We start from the raw sequence: 16,054 nt of genomic DNA, 5'->3' as shown, positions 1-16,054 counted from the left end.
TGATCACATGCAACTCTTAGTTTTTAGTGTATATTTGTTGATGGTGTGAATCTTAGTTTTCAGTGTATATTTGTTCATATGTGAATCTTAGTTTTCAGTGTATATTTGTTGATGGTGTGAATCTTAGTTTTCAGTGTATATTTGTTGATGATGTGAATCTTAAGTTAAAATTACCTCTATAGCTATGACCTGCAACCATCATAATTCCCTTGGAAAAACTTCTACAACATGTTATATCAACAAGAGAATGAACATAAAGTTCTTGAATGTTTGCAGACATTTAACTGTGTGAGTACAAAAGATGGTTGATACGACCCTCTCTGGAAACTATTTGTAATCATGAAACTGTATGTTCTATATTTCTGGATGTACTAAATATACCTTCATGAAATGTGGCGAGCTTTTAGTAAACATTACGGATCTGTTGTACACAAAAAATCGGGTATTTTAACAAAGTATTTTTACTAAACATTTGTATGTGAATATGTGATTGTTTTGCTGAGTCAGTCCAAATGAAAGATGTTTCACCCCTTATGACACTTCTCACATGCTACAACATGTTTGTTCTGACAGTTGGTCTTCTGTTAGGTGGATGCTTTGAGAAAAGATTGTGTTTTGCAGACCTAAATCAATTTGATTAATCTCATTTACTCTTACAAGGGAGGTTCCTTCTTTAACTTTGCTCTTGGGCTACTTCTGGTGACAAGCTGTTTAAACTTTCGTCACTTACTCCAGTGTGGGATTAGTATCTGGTCATGGAGTAGCCTATTTTTCCTTGCTGAAATTATCTTCCCTTGTTTTACCAGTATGATTCAACACTACAAATATCCCTTTTTTTGAAATATTAATTATAAAAAGCTTTGCACACTTTTATAATAGAAGCTCTCATAATGTAACGCTCTTAAAAGAGGTCAGCTTTTGGTGCCATCTGTACTTCCAGATTAACACATTTCAACTGAATTGATATAAGAGGGTCAGAGGTTACTTACCATAGGTAATGGTCAATCCTCATTTGTTGTGGTATTCAACTGCTTACAAATACTTCTAGTCATCACGTACAAATACTCAACTTCACATCATTGAATAAGTACTTGTAGTTGTCATACTCTTGCACAACTTCATGTAGCTTTTTATTTTTGGGTACTTGTTTTCAAATTTTTGTATATATACACACGTAGCTTGATATTTTTGTCAAATAAATGTTTTCTTCACAGTGTTGTTTAAATACTTCTTAACTTCACGTTGGGTGAATACTTGTCTTCGTGTTCTTGGAAAAATACTTATAGCTTCATGTTTTTCTATAAATACTTGTAGCTTCACATTGTTGTGTAAATACTTGTAGCTTCACATTGTTGTGTATTTCAGAAAGGTTATTAACCATCAACTATGGAGCTACAAGTATTTGCACAACAATGTGAAGCTACAAGTATTTGCACAACAATGTGAAGCAACAAGTATTTAAATTCACAATCTTACCTGATTGTTGTAATCTAAAATGCTTGGTGAATCCACAGGTTGCATTAAGTGGGGTGGATAATCAAATGGTAAGCTGTCGATTCCGACGGGTTCAAACCCTCCCAGAGTATCGTGAATTTGGGTGAGTCCTCCAGTTACGGGATGCACGACTAAATGTTCTCCTCCAGGGTTCTGAAGTTTCAACATCGTTAGATTTTTGTTCACGTCCTCTTCGGTAGGTGATGATTGCCTACTTCCAGGTTGACGACTACATGTAAAGATGAATTATTCACACAATATTAAAACAATTATTCTTCCTCACAGACAGGTTCATAATCTGGCATTCTGTACAATGTCAGACAAAAAAAATTATTGAAGATGTTCAATTGCAAATCTTGCTTAATATGTCTTCTTCAACAATGAGCAAATCTTATAACCTAAAATCCCTAACAGCATCTCTCCAACAAAGTACACAAAAGAAGTGTGGTATTTAGATTACAACAATCAGGTAAAATTGTGAATTAGAAGTGTGGTATTTAGATTACAACAATCAGGTAAGATTGTGAATTAGAAGTGTGGTATTTAGATTACAACAATCAGGTAAGATTGTGAATTAGAAGTGTGGTATTTAGATTACAACAATCAGGTAAGATTGTGAATTAGAAGTGTGGTAAATGTAGCTGTTTATTTTCTAATAGTTAAGTTCTGTGGCTGAATCTTTAATAGCATCTCTCTGTTCCAAACAAACGAAGCTTCTATTTTTACAATTTAAAAAAGTGTTCAACCGTCGCTTGGTGTATCAGAGTTTTATTAGTCAAGTGCATGTTAAAAAGCTTGTCATTGGCAAGGTAAAGCTGGTATGTTAAAATGGCAGTTAATTTTCATTTCCATGTACAGATTCCTCCAGGACAAGAACAGTTAACATCTTTGTTATTTTTTTGCTGCTATTCTGATTAATATGCTTGGCAGTTAACATCTTTGTTATTTTCTTGCTGCTATTCTGATTAATATGCTTGGCAGTTAAAATCTTTGTTATTTTTTTGCTGCTATTCTGATTAATATGCTTGGCAGTTAACATGTTTGTTATTTTTTTTGCTGCTATTCTGATTAATATGCTCGGCAGTGAGTTGATAATTTCTCTGTTTCAGAGAGGTGAACATCAGCTACTCTATCATCATAGAAATCAAACAGCTGCGCAAGGACAGCCGTTATCCATGATACCCCAGCAGCAAGGACAAAGTTTGGGAGCATCAAACCCCTACCTTGTGAATCAGGATCCCTATGCCATGGGTACAATCATGCCAGGTGAGACTGAGTAAAGTGTGGGAAAATTTACATCTAAATTGATCTATAAAGTATGGATTTAAGGTGTAAATGTAGTCATTATGTTATGTTGGAACTAGTTTTTCAACTGTTTGTTAATAGTGTATCCATTACAGTTTTAACACATTACAGGCCCAGCTATGATGCCTCAATATTATGGAATGCCTCCTTGGGGTATGTTTCCCACTCCAGGCCTGATTCAAGGGAATCAAGGGCAACCCCACGGCCCAGCTGTACAACAGCAACTTTTACGTACTAATGGTACCCATGCCATGACACCCCAGGGGAATGGAGAGAGTCTCCCTCAGGGTACAAACAATATACAGGGTACTGGTATGTCTCACTTTGTATATTCTAATCATAACGGTTATTTGATAGATCTGTTTGGAAATGTTCTTAGCAGTGATGTACAAATTCTCAAAGGTTTTTAGAAATTGGATTAGATGAGTTTCTAGAAATGATAACATTAACCTTCTTCATTGGTGAACTGGTCTTGTTTAAAAATGCTTTGTTTGCTTATCTTAACAGCTCTTCTTTTTAAACCTTTGTGGTAGATAATTTCAGGTGTTTTACTTGGCTGTCAATGCAACAATGTTTTGATAGTTTGTTATGAACTGCATTAAAGCAAAATAATATTGTTGTGTCATTAAAGAAAGTTAAATATTCAAAACTTTACATATTGTCTCATTGAGAAAAAATAAATTGATACACTCTTGGTTTAAGTTTGAAACATTATCTGTTAAGTTTGAAACGTTAATAGTAAGTTGACACATTATCTGTTAAGTTTGAAACGTTAATAGTAAGTTGACACATTATCTGTTAAGTTTGAAACGTTAATAGTAAGTTGACACATTATCTGTTAAGTTTGAAACGTTAATAGTAAGTTGACACATATTGTTAAGTTTGAAACGTTAATAGTAAGTTGACACATATGTTAAGTTTGAAACGTTAATAGTAAGTTGACACATATGTTAAGTTTGAAACGTTAATAGTAAGTTGACACATTATATGTTAAGTTTGAAACGTTAATAATAAGTTGACACATTATATGATAAGATTGAAACGTTAATAGTAAGTTGACACATTATCTGTTAAGTTTGAAACCTAAATAATAAATTTAAAAATTTTTTATAAAAATAAGTATAAAGCTGATCTGTCACAAGAATTGAAATATTTTTTATCTTTTCACGAAGGAAGAACTTTAAAAAAAAATTGCTAATTGCTGTCTCAGAATGGAAATGTTATTGAAAAACAAACTATAATGATAAGTATAACTAGGCATATGAATATCCTTAAACTAATGTTTCTCTTTACGGTATCTAGGTGGCCAATACCAGATGGTAGCACCCTCTTTCTATGACCAGAATGGTTCATTAATGGTTGGAAATGCCAGAAACATAGGTGGACCCCCTCCTATGAGATTAATACCACCACTAATTGTGAACCCCCATCCCCAGGGATCTACAGGCAATTCTTCTGGTATGTAGAATGATAAAAGTGTAGGGTTTAAAACTATGATTAATTAACCCTGTGCATAGGCATCCCTTGTCACAAGGTTTTTACTGACTTCATTCAAAATTTAATTAAACTACTTTGTGTTATATCAATTAATGTAGCATAAAATCAGAACTAATAATCCATATTTGAATAGTATACAAGTTTTATGTTCTTAATTTTATAAAGCAATATTTAAAAAAATTTTGAATTTCCCCTTGTGTGAGAAATGTGACATATTTTCTCAAGGCTTCCCATCTTCTGTAATTTATCCACCACCCCTCCAATAAGTACAAAATTTAACATAAATTACTCACTATGAAATCACCATCCCTCAGACAAAGCATAATTTTTATAGCCTTCAACCTTGTTTGGTTACAGAGCCATCAAATAGAAAATCAGACCTACCTTTCACATCCTCTCATTCAGGATTTGTTAATAGTTCTCTCTGATGTTTAATACTATATTATTTATAACCAATTGAAAGCCAAGATTTACATCTATCAAATGATGTATTATATTACACTGTTTTCTGAACAGAGAATTGTCAATTTCTCGTATAAGCTTTGTTCCCACGGGAAACATATTGACTAGCTTGGATGAATTTGTAATGGCTCTTGTTGCATAGTTAGAAAGCCAGAAAAATTTTTAGTGCACTACTACTACCATTAGTGATTATATATATTTATTTATAAAAGCATTCAAGAGATGGCAGCACTAAATATGTGGAATGTAAAGCAAGTTTTCCAGGAGCTGCTAGATTATGAACAAACACCCTGTTTTCTCTCCATAACAAAGTGTTTTTTTATGTGTTACTGTATATTGTAACATCTCTTAACATGAGAGAGTGTGTTATTACATCTGTAATGATGTTTGTGACTATGTTCTAACACATTTAATGATGTATTTTGCTATTTTAATCCCAAGAACTTGTGAGTGAAAGTAAAATATATAAAAATTTCTAAACCACACTGTCTGCTATATCCAGTTTTCGTGGGGGCTGATGCTCTAATACCAGAACAGCGATATGACAAGATGTAAGTCAGTGTGTAGTGTAAGCTATCACATTATCAGTTAGTATATTACTATATTAGTGGCAGTGTGGCACGCTATAATATCTGTGATGGTGTTTGTATATTTTTTCACCAAGTTGTAGGTAAGAGTACATACATAAAAAGAGGGGTTGTTTGTAGATTGTTTTATCAAGTGGTAGACTGAAGTAAACACACAAAAATGGGTGGTCTTTAATAGATTGTTTTGCCAAGTTTTAGGCTAGAGTAGACCACAACAACAAGTTTTGTTTGTAGATTGTTTTATCAAGTGGTAAGCTGAAGTACACACTTAAAGGCGGATGTTGTTAAAAGACTATTTCACGAGGTCATAAGCTGGAGTAAACACACAAAAATGGGTGGTCTTTTGTTGGTCGTTTTGCCAAGTTTTAGGCTAGAGTAGACCACAACAAGTGTTGTTTGTAGATTGTTTTGTCTAGTTGTAGGCACGTAAAAGGTGTTTCATCGAGTTGTAGGCTGGAGTAAACACACAAAAATGGGTGGTATTTGTAGGTTGTTTTACCAAGTTGTAGACAGGAGTAGGCACGTAAAAGGTGTTTCATCGAGTTGTAGGCTGGAGTAAACACACAAAAATGGGTGGTATTTGTGGGTTGTTTTACCAAGTTGTAGACAGGAGTGGGCACGTAAAAGGTGTTTCATCGAGTTGTAGGCTGGAGTAAACACACAAAAATGGGTGGTATTTGTAGGTTGTTTTACCAAGTTGTAGACAGGAGTAGGCACGTAAAAGGTGTTTCATCAAGTTGTAGGCTGGAATACACAGAAAAATGGATGATGTTTGTAGGTTGTTTTATCTAGTTGTAGGCAGAAATATGCAAAAGGTGATGTTTGTAGGTTGTTTTACCTAGTTGTAGGCTGGAATAGGCACATAAAAATGGGTGATGTTTGTAGGTTGTTTTATCTAGTTGTAGGCAGAAATACACAAAAGGTGATGTTTGTAGGTTGTTTTACCTAGTTGTAGGCTGGAATAGGCACATAAAAATGGGTGGTATTTGTAGGTTGTTTTATCTAGTTGTGGGCTATAGTAGACAAAAATGGGTGATGTTTGTGGGTTGTTTTACCAAGTTGTAGGCTGGAATAGGCACATAAAAATGGGTGATGTTTTATCAAGTTGTAGTTAGATGTTCCGATGTATTTATTAGCAGATTGTTCCATTGTTGTAGTAGGACTTACTGGTGTATTCATTATTTGTGAAGGAACTGTAATTGTAAATCAGTTAGAGAATTTTAAGGTTGTAGTAAGACTTTCAGATGCTTTGGTTGCAACTAATGTTTTATCTAAACAGCTTCATCTAAGCAGATCACTAACGGAGGCCTGCCCATCCTTCTGCCTGACATTCAGCAACAACTGCAGAACCCAACGGCTAGTCACTTCTCTACTCACACCTCCAACCCTGTTAATAGTTCTCTCTATACATCTGCTCCCAACAGTAACTTACCATTCAATCAGCAGACGGCCAACCTTTGCTACTCAGGTAGCAGTGGGTTTGCCTCTGGCCTTGGGATGAGCCACAGTCAGACACAAGCCAGCATGGTGTATGGAAGCAGTCCACTAGGATCAGTGGTTTCATCAGGTATAGGATCAGGTAATCCTTTATAAAATCCGATTTGTGAAAAACAAGTGCCATCTCTCTTTGTGTAAGATTTTTTTCTATTTTAATTTGAATAGGGCTGAATATCGTTTTTTATAAGTACATCAGTGTTTTTCACCAGTCATTAGTACACTGTGATACAGAACAATCACTTAGTTTGAAATTTGTTCATTGGTACTTAAAAATAATTAGATAACAACAGAAAACTTGCTAGAATAATTCTAAAGACAGCAGTGTTTAGATGTACCTGTCATAATCATGATCAGAACTCATGGAAGTCTGTTATAATCACAGTCATGAGTCATGGAAGTCTATCCTAATTGCAATTAGGACCTAATGGAGATCTCTTCTAATTGTGATCAAGACCTAATGGGGCCCTGTAAAAATATTTTCTGTCCTTCAAGTTTTACAAGCAGGCCATCTTTTTATTTTAGTGTGATAATTTTTTTGTCTTGGAAACATAAAGATAAATCTTGATTCATGAAGAATGTTAAAAATTCTGTTTTAAAAAGCTATTCTTAAACATTAAACAATTATTGACTGGTAAAAAGGGCAAAAAATATGTTTCAATGAAGATTTAGAAAGTAATTTTCAAAATATAACAGCTCATCATTATGTGATTATACAAATAAACATGTAGTGCGCACCTGTCTTAACTTCAGCATAAAATTATGCCTAAAGTTTATTGGTATGCTTTTTCTGTACTGCCAAAATATGTCTGCCAAGACCTCCTGCAATGTCATGCATGCATGGCAACAACCTTGACAATTGGGCATCATTGATGCGACTTGTTGACTGGATTTTCAAGGCAACATTTAAGATGTTTTATACAATGCAGTGTTCTCTCAGCCAATCACAGAGAAAAAATTGTGCTAAGGTGTAGAAGTATTTGTGATATTTAATTTTGGTTTTGAGGTGTGAACTCCAACTACTGATATCTTGTATAGAAGAGTTCCATTATTGTACCAAATCAAGTTTTATATGAGGTAAAGTGTTAAGTTTCAAAAAAGCTTGTTATGATAAGTTTTAAATTATGAAGAGATTCATATTGCCAATTTTCATTTACCTTTTTGGAATGTAGGATTGGGTAATACCATGGGTTCTCCTCGTCGAGACTCTCTGGACAGGAGGAGCAGTGCAGGCCTAGGAGGGGTATTCTCTAGTAGCCTGGAAAACCAGTTTTCCTGTCAGTTGACAGCATCAAAAAGTGGGCAGTTTTTTGGTCCCTTAGGAACAGTGACGGCTTCTTCTGGTCCTATTGGAATGCTTCAACTGGGACAGAGCCTCACTCCACCACCTTCAGCCAGTGTTTCATCTAACAACTTGAACTTGGGTAGGTAACATTGTTAAATTATAAAGAAATTCTGGTCTCTTTTGATGTATTCGTATATGTGGAGAGTGTGGGATCTTTTTTAATTGGGCAGAACTTGAAACCAAGTTCAGGTCTTGTAGTAACTCTCTAGTTAGAGGCTCAGCCAAGTTAATGACCTCAAATTGAACTTTGTAGTTTCCATACTATAACTTCTAATATGTTCTGTTTAACTTCACAAATTTTCATAAACTTTCAAGTAAGCATTAAGAGTCTTTTGAAGACATAAAAAAAATCAAAATTTTTAATGAAATATTTTCACTAAATATTTCTCCATGAATATATGGAGTCAAAGTGTTGGTTACTCCGCATTTAAAGAGATTTTCATGTTAATATTAAAAATACTTTTCTTCATCTGAAAATTTTCAGAATTCATTTGTGTAATCTCAAACCTCAAATAAATTACAAACGTTTTTTTTGGTAAAACTTTTTTTGTCTGTTTTTTTCTGTATTCTAACTATACGAGGTTGGTCAATTTGACTGACCTTGTAACCCCCATAAAAAAATTGCCCTCTTTTTTTCTAGAATGACTTCAAATTGTAACATGATACTACATTTGTTTATACTTAAATTTTATTGTTTTACCACCCTTTGTAAATCACTTTGGAAATGTTTAGCTCATTTTACCCTATCGAATTACTTAAGACACGGACTACTTAAGGGTATAACTTTATGAAAAACTTTTATTTTTGTCTTTATCGTGCCTAATCTAACCTTAACTTATATAATAAGTTTCAAATTTTTTAATTTAGTTACTTTTATAATGTGACTGTCGATGAAACTTAACCCTACTTTTTTTTTATTACTAATGATACTACTACATAGAATAACAACATATAAAAAGCAGGCAATATTCATAACTATTATTTTTTTGGCTTTCTATTGGTTATAAATAACATAGCATTAAATGTCAAAGAATTATTGGCAATTTGTGAAAGAGAAGATGTGACAGGTGGGTGTTGCAAAACAGGTCTGATTTTCTAAATAAGTTTGAAGAATATAAAAATTATGCTTTGTCTGAGTAAGAACAATATGATAATGAGCAATTTACATTACATTCTGTATTCTCGGAGGGGTGGTAAATAAATTAGAGAAGAGGGGGTACTTAGAGAGCAATTCTCATACAAGAGTGAGATTGAGGATTTTTTAAAATATTTCCTTATAAAATTAAAAACTTGTAAGTTATATAAAAAAATTGTTTTAACTATGTTGTTATGCCAAGTGTATTTGTATACCTTGATAATAAAGTAGTTTAAAATTTGAATGTAATTCTCTAAAATGTAGTGACAATGGCACTTTGACCTGTCTGTAACGAGAGGGTTAAATTACTTTCAGTATGATTATATAGATCAGTTTTATTTATCCATACATCCTTGACACCCATATCTTTTTTTAAATGCCATATTAGGAGTGTATTTTTTTCCTAGTTACAAAAAATTTTTATTGTAATTAAGTATATTTTTCTTTCTGTAAAAAATATTAGATCAAACAAACTAAAATTAACAATATTATTATTAGTTATAATTTTATCAGCTCAAATAAAATTGTTTATAGTTGAGTGTTTTTCCTAAAACATGTCTTCCAGGCCCACTAAATAGTCGCATGATCTCTGCAGCCTCTGGTTCCGAAGCGAAATACATGGTCCGGAATGGCCCACTGGGAAACAATAATATCTTTGGTTCTTCAAGCTCCATGTTCCCCAATCGACACCTTCAGCGAAAGTTAGTATTCAGGGGACAAACACCAACCTTAAAGACACTTCAGTCTTTTGTATTTTTTTTTTTCTATTGAAAATGGAAATGTAGGACATGAAAGTAAACTTTCTTACTTTTAATTCTATTCTTCCAATTTTATGGCAGAAACTTTTGTACTGCTTTATATTTCTTTTAAACTTTTTAACGTATTCTTGATTTCTATTCATCAGTTCTGAGTGATAACAGGAAAGCTTTGTGTAGATGTAGTTTCTTAAATTAGTACCTAATTTGGAAGTTTGATATTGTGTATCAAACAAGAAAAAGCTTTGAAAATCACGGTGTTCTTAACACCCCTTTCAGTGGAGAGTAGAACTCAGCAAATAGTAAGATAGTACCAGATGCTATGTTTTTTGTTATTGGAAATTGAAAGCCTTTATGGTCAGAAATATAAAGTGTGTATTTTTACATGTGCTAAAAGTTTTCCATTAAGATATTTCAATACTCCATTAAAGTTGTGTATTGTAGAAAGTTTAAACCTTCTCAAGTTTTGTATATTTCTGGTATTACAGTTCAAGCATAGAAAAAACCACCGGTAGAAGTCGTCTCTTGGAGGATTTTAGAAATAATCGCTACCCAAACCTGCAGGTCAGAGACTTAGCTAATCATATTGTGGAATTCTCACAAGATCAGCATGGATCCAGGTAAATCATAGAAATCTCAGAAAAACAGAATTAGCTTAGATGTACATGTAATGTGACAACTGAGACATTGATATTCTTTTCACAGGTTCATCCAGCAGAAGCTGGAGCGAGCAACCCCAGCAGAAAAGCAGATGGTCTTTAATGAGATCTTGGGGGATGCATATGGCCTGATGACGGATGTCTTTGGAAATTATGTAATCCAGAAGTTTTTTGAGTTTGGTACTCCTGATCAGAAACAGGCCTTAACACAGAAGGTGAAAGGTCATGTCCTGCCTTTAGCATTACAAATGTATGGCTGCCGGGTCATACAGAAAGCACTTGAATCCATACCATCAGATCAGCAGGTGAAAAAAAAATTTTTTTTTTTTTATTGGAATATAATTAAACTATTTTAGTATCATGACATAAAAATGTAGTTAATAAATCAAATGTTAATACACTTTTTGAAGGAAATATTTAACAAATTTTTCAATCTCACTAGTATGAGAATAGTGACATTTGCTCTATAGGTATCCCCTCTTCTCTAATTTATTTACCACCACGCAGAGAGGTACGGAGTTTAATGTGAATTACTCATTATAATGTTGTCATCACCCAGGCAAAGCATAGTTCAGTTTTATTTGGTTAAGAGCTATCAAATAAACAATCAAACGCCTCTTACCATGCCCACTTTTTACATCTTCTCTTTCAAAATGTGACAATAGTTCTTTCTTACATTTATTGCTATATTATTTATAACCAATAAAAAGCCAAGGTTTTAATCTATCAAATGATATTTAATGTTGTTTTCTGTACATGGGAAACACACCAACAGGCTTAGCTGAATTTTTAATGGCTCTTATCAAATAGTTAGAAAACCCAAAAATTTATGATAGTTATGGATATTGTCTGCTTTTTATTCTGTGTTCTTAGGTGCATTATTTAATTAAATAAAAAATTAAGTGTAGTAGTATCATTAGTACAGAAAAAAAAAGTATGGTTACGGTTCATTTATAGTAAATAAAAAAAGTGGTGGAAAGATCCAGGCAATTCTTGCTTTTCATGTGTATTCTTTATTTGTTGTTATAAAAGAAACTAAAATTTAATAATATTACATTAGATAAGGTTATATTAGGTAAGATAAGGAAGAAGAAAAATATTTCATGAGGTATGCTCGCGAGTAGCTCGTGCCTTACATAATTTGATAGGGTAACATGAGCTACACATTCACCAAGTGACTTAAAATTTGTGTGGTGAGATTATTAATTAGACATGGTTCAAAGGGCAATAAAAGTTAAATCTCATAATAGTATACATCTATTTCTATTTAAGATATTTAGAATAAAAAAATGTAGTTTCAAGTTACAATTTGAAGTCATTCTGGAAATTAAAGGGCAATTTAGATATACTTCATATTTTTAAATTGATTGGTCAAATTGACCAACCTCGTATGGAGTTAGGACAGAGAAAATAACAGATACAATATAGTTTTACTCAAAAGAAAAAACATTTGAAATTTACTTAAGAGGTTTTAGGGATTATGCAAATGAAATTTAACAATTTTCAGATGAAGAAAAGTATTTTTAATCTTAACATGAAAATCAGTTTGCATTGGAAGTAGTCAACACTTTGACTCCATATATTCATTGAAAAATTTTGAGTGAAAATACTGATTTTTTTTGTCTACAAAAGACTTGATGCATACCAAAAGCTTGTGAAATGTTATGAAGATGCACAGAACATATTGTAAATTATAGTATGGAAACTATAAAGGTTAAGTTAGGGTCACAAACTTGGCTGATTTGATTGAACCTGTAATGAGTGTTAAATTGTGGTTTGCTGTTAAATTTAAAATTGCACTACTTTACGACTGTTGAAGGAAAAAAATGTTTAATACTATAAAATATTTACACTAATTTCAGTCCAAGTGAAGCTGTGATGTTTTTATGGATACTTTTACAGAAAGAAATCGTGAAGGAACTTGATGGCCATGTCCTGAAGTGTGTCAAAGATCAAAATGGAAACCATGTTGTTCAGAAATGTATTGAATGTGTGGATCCAGTAGTCCTGCAGTTTATCATCAATGCCTTTCAAGGACAGGTATTGTTCTACATATAACTTTTTAAATATTCCAGACTTTGGTCATATATTTTCTACTCTCAAACCTCGTACTGACTGATGAGCTGTTCTTACTGCCCTTCATACCGTGTTCCCATTCTTCATACTTTAATACCACGTCCTGACAAGGCTGTCCTTCAAACTTTGGTCACATCCTTTCTATTTCGATACCTGCACTGACTGACAAGCTGTTCTTACTGCCCTTCATACCGTGTTCCCGTTCTTCATACTTTAATACCACGTCCTGACAGGGCTGTCCTTCAAACTTTGGTCACATCCTTTCTATTTCGATACCTGCACTGACTGACAAGCTGTTCACATTGAAAAGGCTGTCCTTCAAACTTTGGTCACATCCTTTCTATTTCGATACCTGCACTGACTGACAAGCTGTTCTCCAGACTTTGGTCATATCCTTCCTACTTCAAAACCAAATACTGACTGATGAGGATGTCCTTCAAATAAGTTACATCACAAGATATCTAGAGCATTGGTTCCCAATCATTGGCCCCATGGACTGGTTCCCATTCATAGGAAGATTTCGAACCAGTCCACTAAGTGTTTAGAATATAGCCACTGAAGTACATTTTTATAGTGTAATTTAAAAGCACTTTACTACAAAGTTGATATTGTACAAAGAAGTCCATGAAATTTTTTATTCTTAACTAGCTGTTCCTTTGTTGGGAACCATTGATCTAGTGTGTGTATGGATGTAAGTTGCTACTCTGAAGATATGGAAGTTGTTATGAATAATCTGAAAATTGTGGTAGTGAAGGTGAGGCGTGAAAGATGTATTGAAGGTGTGGAGAGTAATGTAGGTGAGGCGTGAAAGATGTATTGAAGGTGTGGAAAGTAATGTAGGTGAGGCGTGAAAGATATATTGAAGGTGTGGAAAGTAATGTAGGTGAGGCGTGAAAGATGTATTGAAGGTGTGGAGAGTAATGTAGGTGAGGCGTGAAAGATGTATTGAAGGTGTGGGTGAGGCGTAAAAGATGTATTGAAGGTGTGGGTGAGGCGTGAAAGATGTATTGAAGGTGTGGAGAGTAATGTAGGTAAGGCATGAAAGATGTATTGAAGGTGTGGAGAGTAATGTAGGGGAGGCGTGAAAGATGTATTGAAGGTGTGGAGAGTAATGTAGGGGAGGCATGAAAGATGTATTGAAGGTGTAATGTAGTTTTAAAGTTAATAATTAAGAAACTATTGTATATTTTTTACTAAAAGATTACCTAAATGATATTATACTTAACTTAAAGAAATGTACAATTTAGTATGAAATAAGTCATGGTGGAAATAGGCTAGAATGTCTCTCTTTTTTTTATATTAATTTTTCAATGTGGAGGTGTTTGCCTTGTCAACCCACCCATACGGTTGTCGAGTGATTCAGCGAATTCTCGAACACTGCAACCCAGATCAGACCAACCCAGTTCTGGAAGAACTACATCAAAACACCGAGCAGCTGGTTCAGGATCAGTATGGAAACTATGTCATACAACATGTGCTTGAACGTGGCCAGCCTGACGAGAAGAGTAAAATATTAGCTATAGTCCGTGGAAAAGTCCTTCCACTTTCTCAGCATAAGTTTGCCAGGTTTGTTCAAAATTTTCAAATACAGATCACTTTAATTACATTATTATTCAGTAAATAATTGAGAAGAAGAAGAAAAACACAACATGATTAAAATCTTTTTGAGTATTTCATCTTGATAAAATATTGGGGGAAAAAAAAATGGAACATTGAGACTGTTTGGGTGAACTTGGATATTGATACTAGTGGGTGAAATTTGGATACTGAGACCAAGTGGGTTTGGTTGTTGAGACCAGGTGGCTTATTGGTTTGAATAAAGTACATTTGAGATTTTCAATACATGTATGATACTCTGTCATCTGCAGTGTTGTGATAGAAAATTGACTAACATTTTGTAAAGGATCAATCCAGTAAAAAGTGTTTTATAAAACAGGATGATATATGTGAAAGATGTCTGTGGTATATTGTATAAACATGTGCATTTCATTATTGGTGGTTCCCCGTCCCACCAAACCTGCTCGCCCTTTCAGCCATGGGGGCATTATAATGTTACAGTCAATCCCACTATTTGTTGGTAAAAGAGTAGCCCAAGAGTTGGTGGTAGGTGGTAATGACTAGCTACCTTCCCTCTTGTCTTACACAGCTAAATTAGGGACGGCTAGCGCAGATAGCCCTCGTGCAGCTTTGTGCGAAATTCAAAAAACAATCAATCATTATTGGTGGAAGTTTTACTTGTTTCAGAAAGGTTCATAGCCTAGACATCAAGAAATTGGTGATGTAACACCTACGTATTTATAAAGATCTGAACATCAGCAAGTGTTCTGGTGATGTAACACCTGAATATTTGTAAAGATCTGAACATCAGCAAATCTTCTGTTGAGGTAATATCTACATATATTTGATTCTTTATTAGTGTTCTTGTTTTATATAGTTCTCCTGAAACAATAGGTACAGCTCTGCATTATGCTTTAGATGTCTTATCAGGATCTCATGAAATTTTACAAAATATCCCCACCATTAGCGGCACACGTTCATTCAGGTGTGGTGTTAAGGCATAAAGTAATTACATCATGTGTTTTTAAGATCTTTAGCCTAAAGCCTTTTTTACTCTTATGTTTTCAAATTTATACATTTTCACAGATAATATTACAGTTTAAAGGTAAATAAAAAGCTTAAGTAATTTGCTCTCCTCTTTTTATTAATATTAACTTCTACTATTTAAATAAACAACAAAAACACATGTTGGTCAACATTTTGAAAATAGAGTATGTTGGGTAAAAAAATTTGTTTATAAAGACAACTACAGTAAAGAAAAATGTTTGGTTTTACAGCAATGTTGTGGAAAAATGTGTCACTAACTGTTCAAGAGCCGAAAGAGTAATGTTAATAGAAGAAGTCTGCACTTACAATGATGGGTAAGTTGTGTTTCTTATGTATATCTCTGTTAATATTAGTCTACTAGAGTGATGGGTAGATTGTGTTTCTGCAGATTCTAATGTAGAACTGTGTTATTGTTAGTCTGTACTACAATGATGGGTAGATTGTGTTTCTACAGATTCTAATGTAGAACTGTGTTATTATTAGTCTGTACTACAGTGATGGGTAGATTGTGTTTCTGCAGATTCTAATGTAGAACTGTGTTATTGTTAGTCTGTACTACAGTGATGGGTAGATTGTGTTTCTACAGATTCTAATGTAGAACTGTGTTATTATTAGTCTTATCCCATCACTGTAGTAGGTTG

The 16,054-nt window shown here is 33.7% G+C and overlaps 1 protein-coding gene across 1 annotated transcript in view; it reads left to right on the top strand.

Annotated features, from left to right (window-relative positions):
* LOC106471138 (pumilio homolog 2-like) overlaps positions 1-16,054 on the top strand; it is a 43,701-nt gene that overhangs the window by 18,750 nt on the left and 8,897 nt on the right. The window contains exons 6-17 of the mRNA XM_022399756.1: positions 2,088-2,101; positions 2,604-2,760; positions 2,911-3,111; positions 4,102-4,257; positions 6,625-6,924; positions 8,012-8,263; positions 9,885-10,020; positions 10,563-10,694; positions 10,780-11,038; positions 12,636-12,773; positions 14,128-14,375; positions 15,644-15,727. Of these exons, the coding sequence (XP_022255464.1) occupies positions 2,088-2,101; positions 2,604-2,760; positions 2,911-3,111; positions 4,102-4,257; positions 6,625-6,924; positions 8,012-8,263; positions 9,885-10,020; positions 10,563-10,694; positions 10,780-11,038; positions 12,636-12,773; positions 14,128-14,375; positions 15,644-15,727 (2,077 nt within the window). The remainder of the gene's footprint in view (positions 1-2,087; positions 2,102-2,603; positions 2,761-2,910; positions 3,112-4,101; positions 4,258-6,624; positions 6,925-8,011; positions 8,264-9,884; positions 10,021-10,562; positions 10,695-10,779; positions 11,039-12,635; positions 12,774-14,127; positions 14,376-15,643; positions 15,728-16,054) is intronic.

Source organism: Limulus polyphemus, unplaced genomic scaffold (genome assembly GCF_000517525.1).
Source record: "Limulus polyphemus unplaced genomic scaffold, Limulus_polyphemus-2.1.2 Scaffold4430, whole genome shotgun sequence".
Classification (NCBI taxonomy): Eukaryota; Metazoa; Arthropoda; class Merostomata; order Xiphosura; family Limulidae; genus Limulus; species Limulus polyphemus.
The sequence above is the reverse complement of the archived record's forward strand: the minus strand, read 5'-3'. Positions and strand labels throughout refer to the sequence as shown.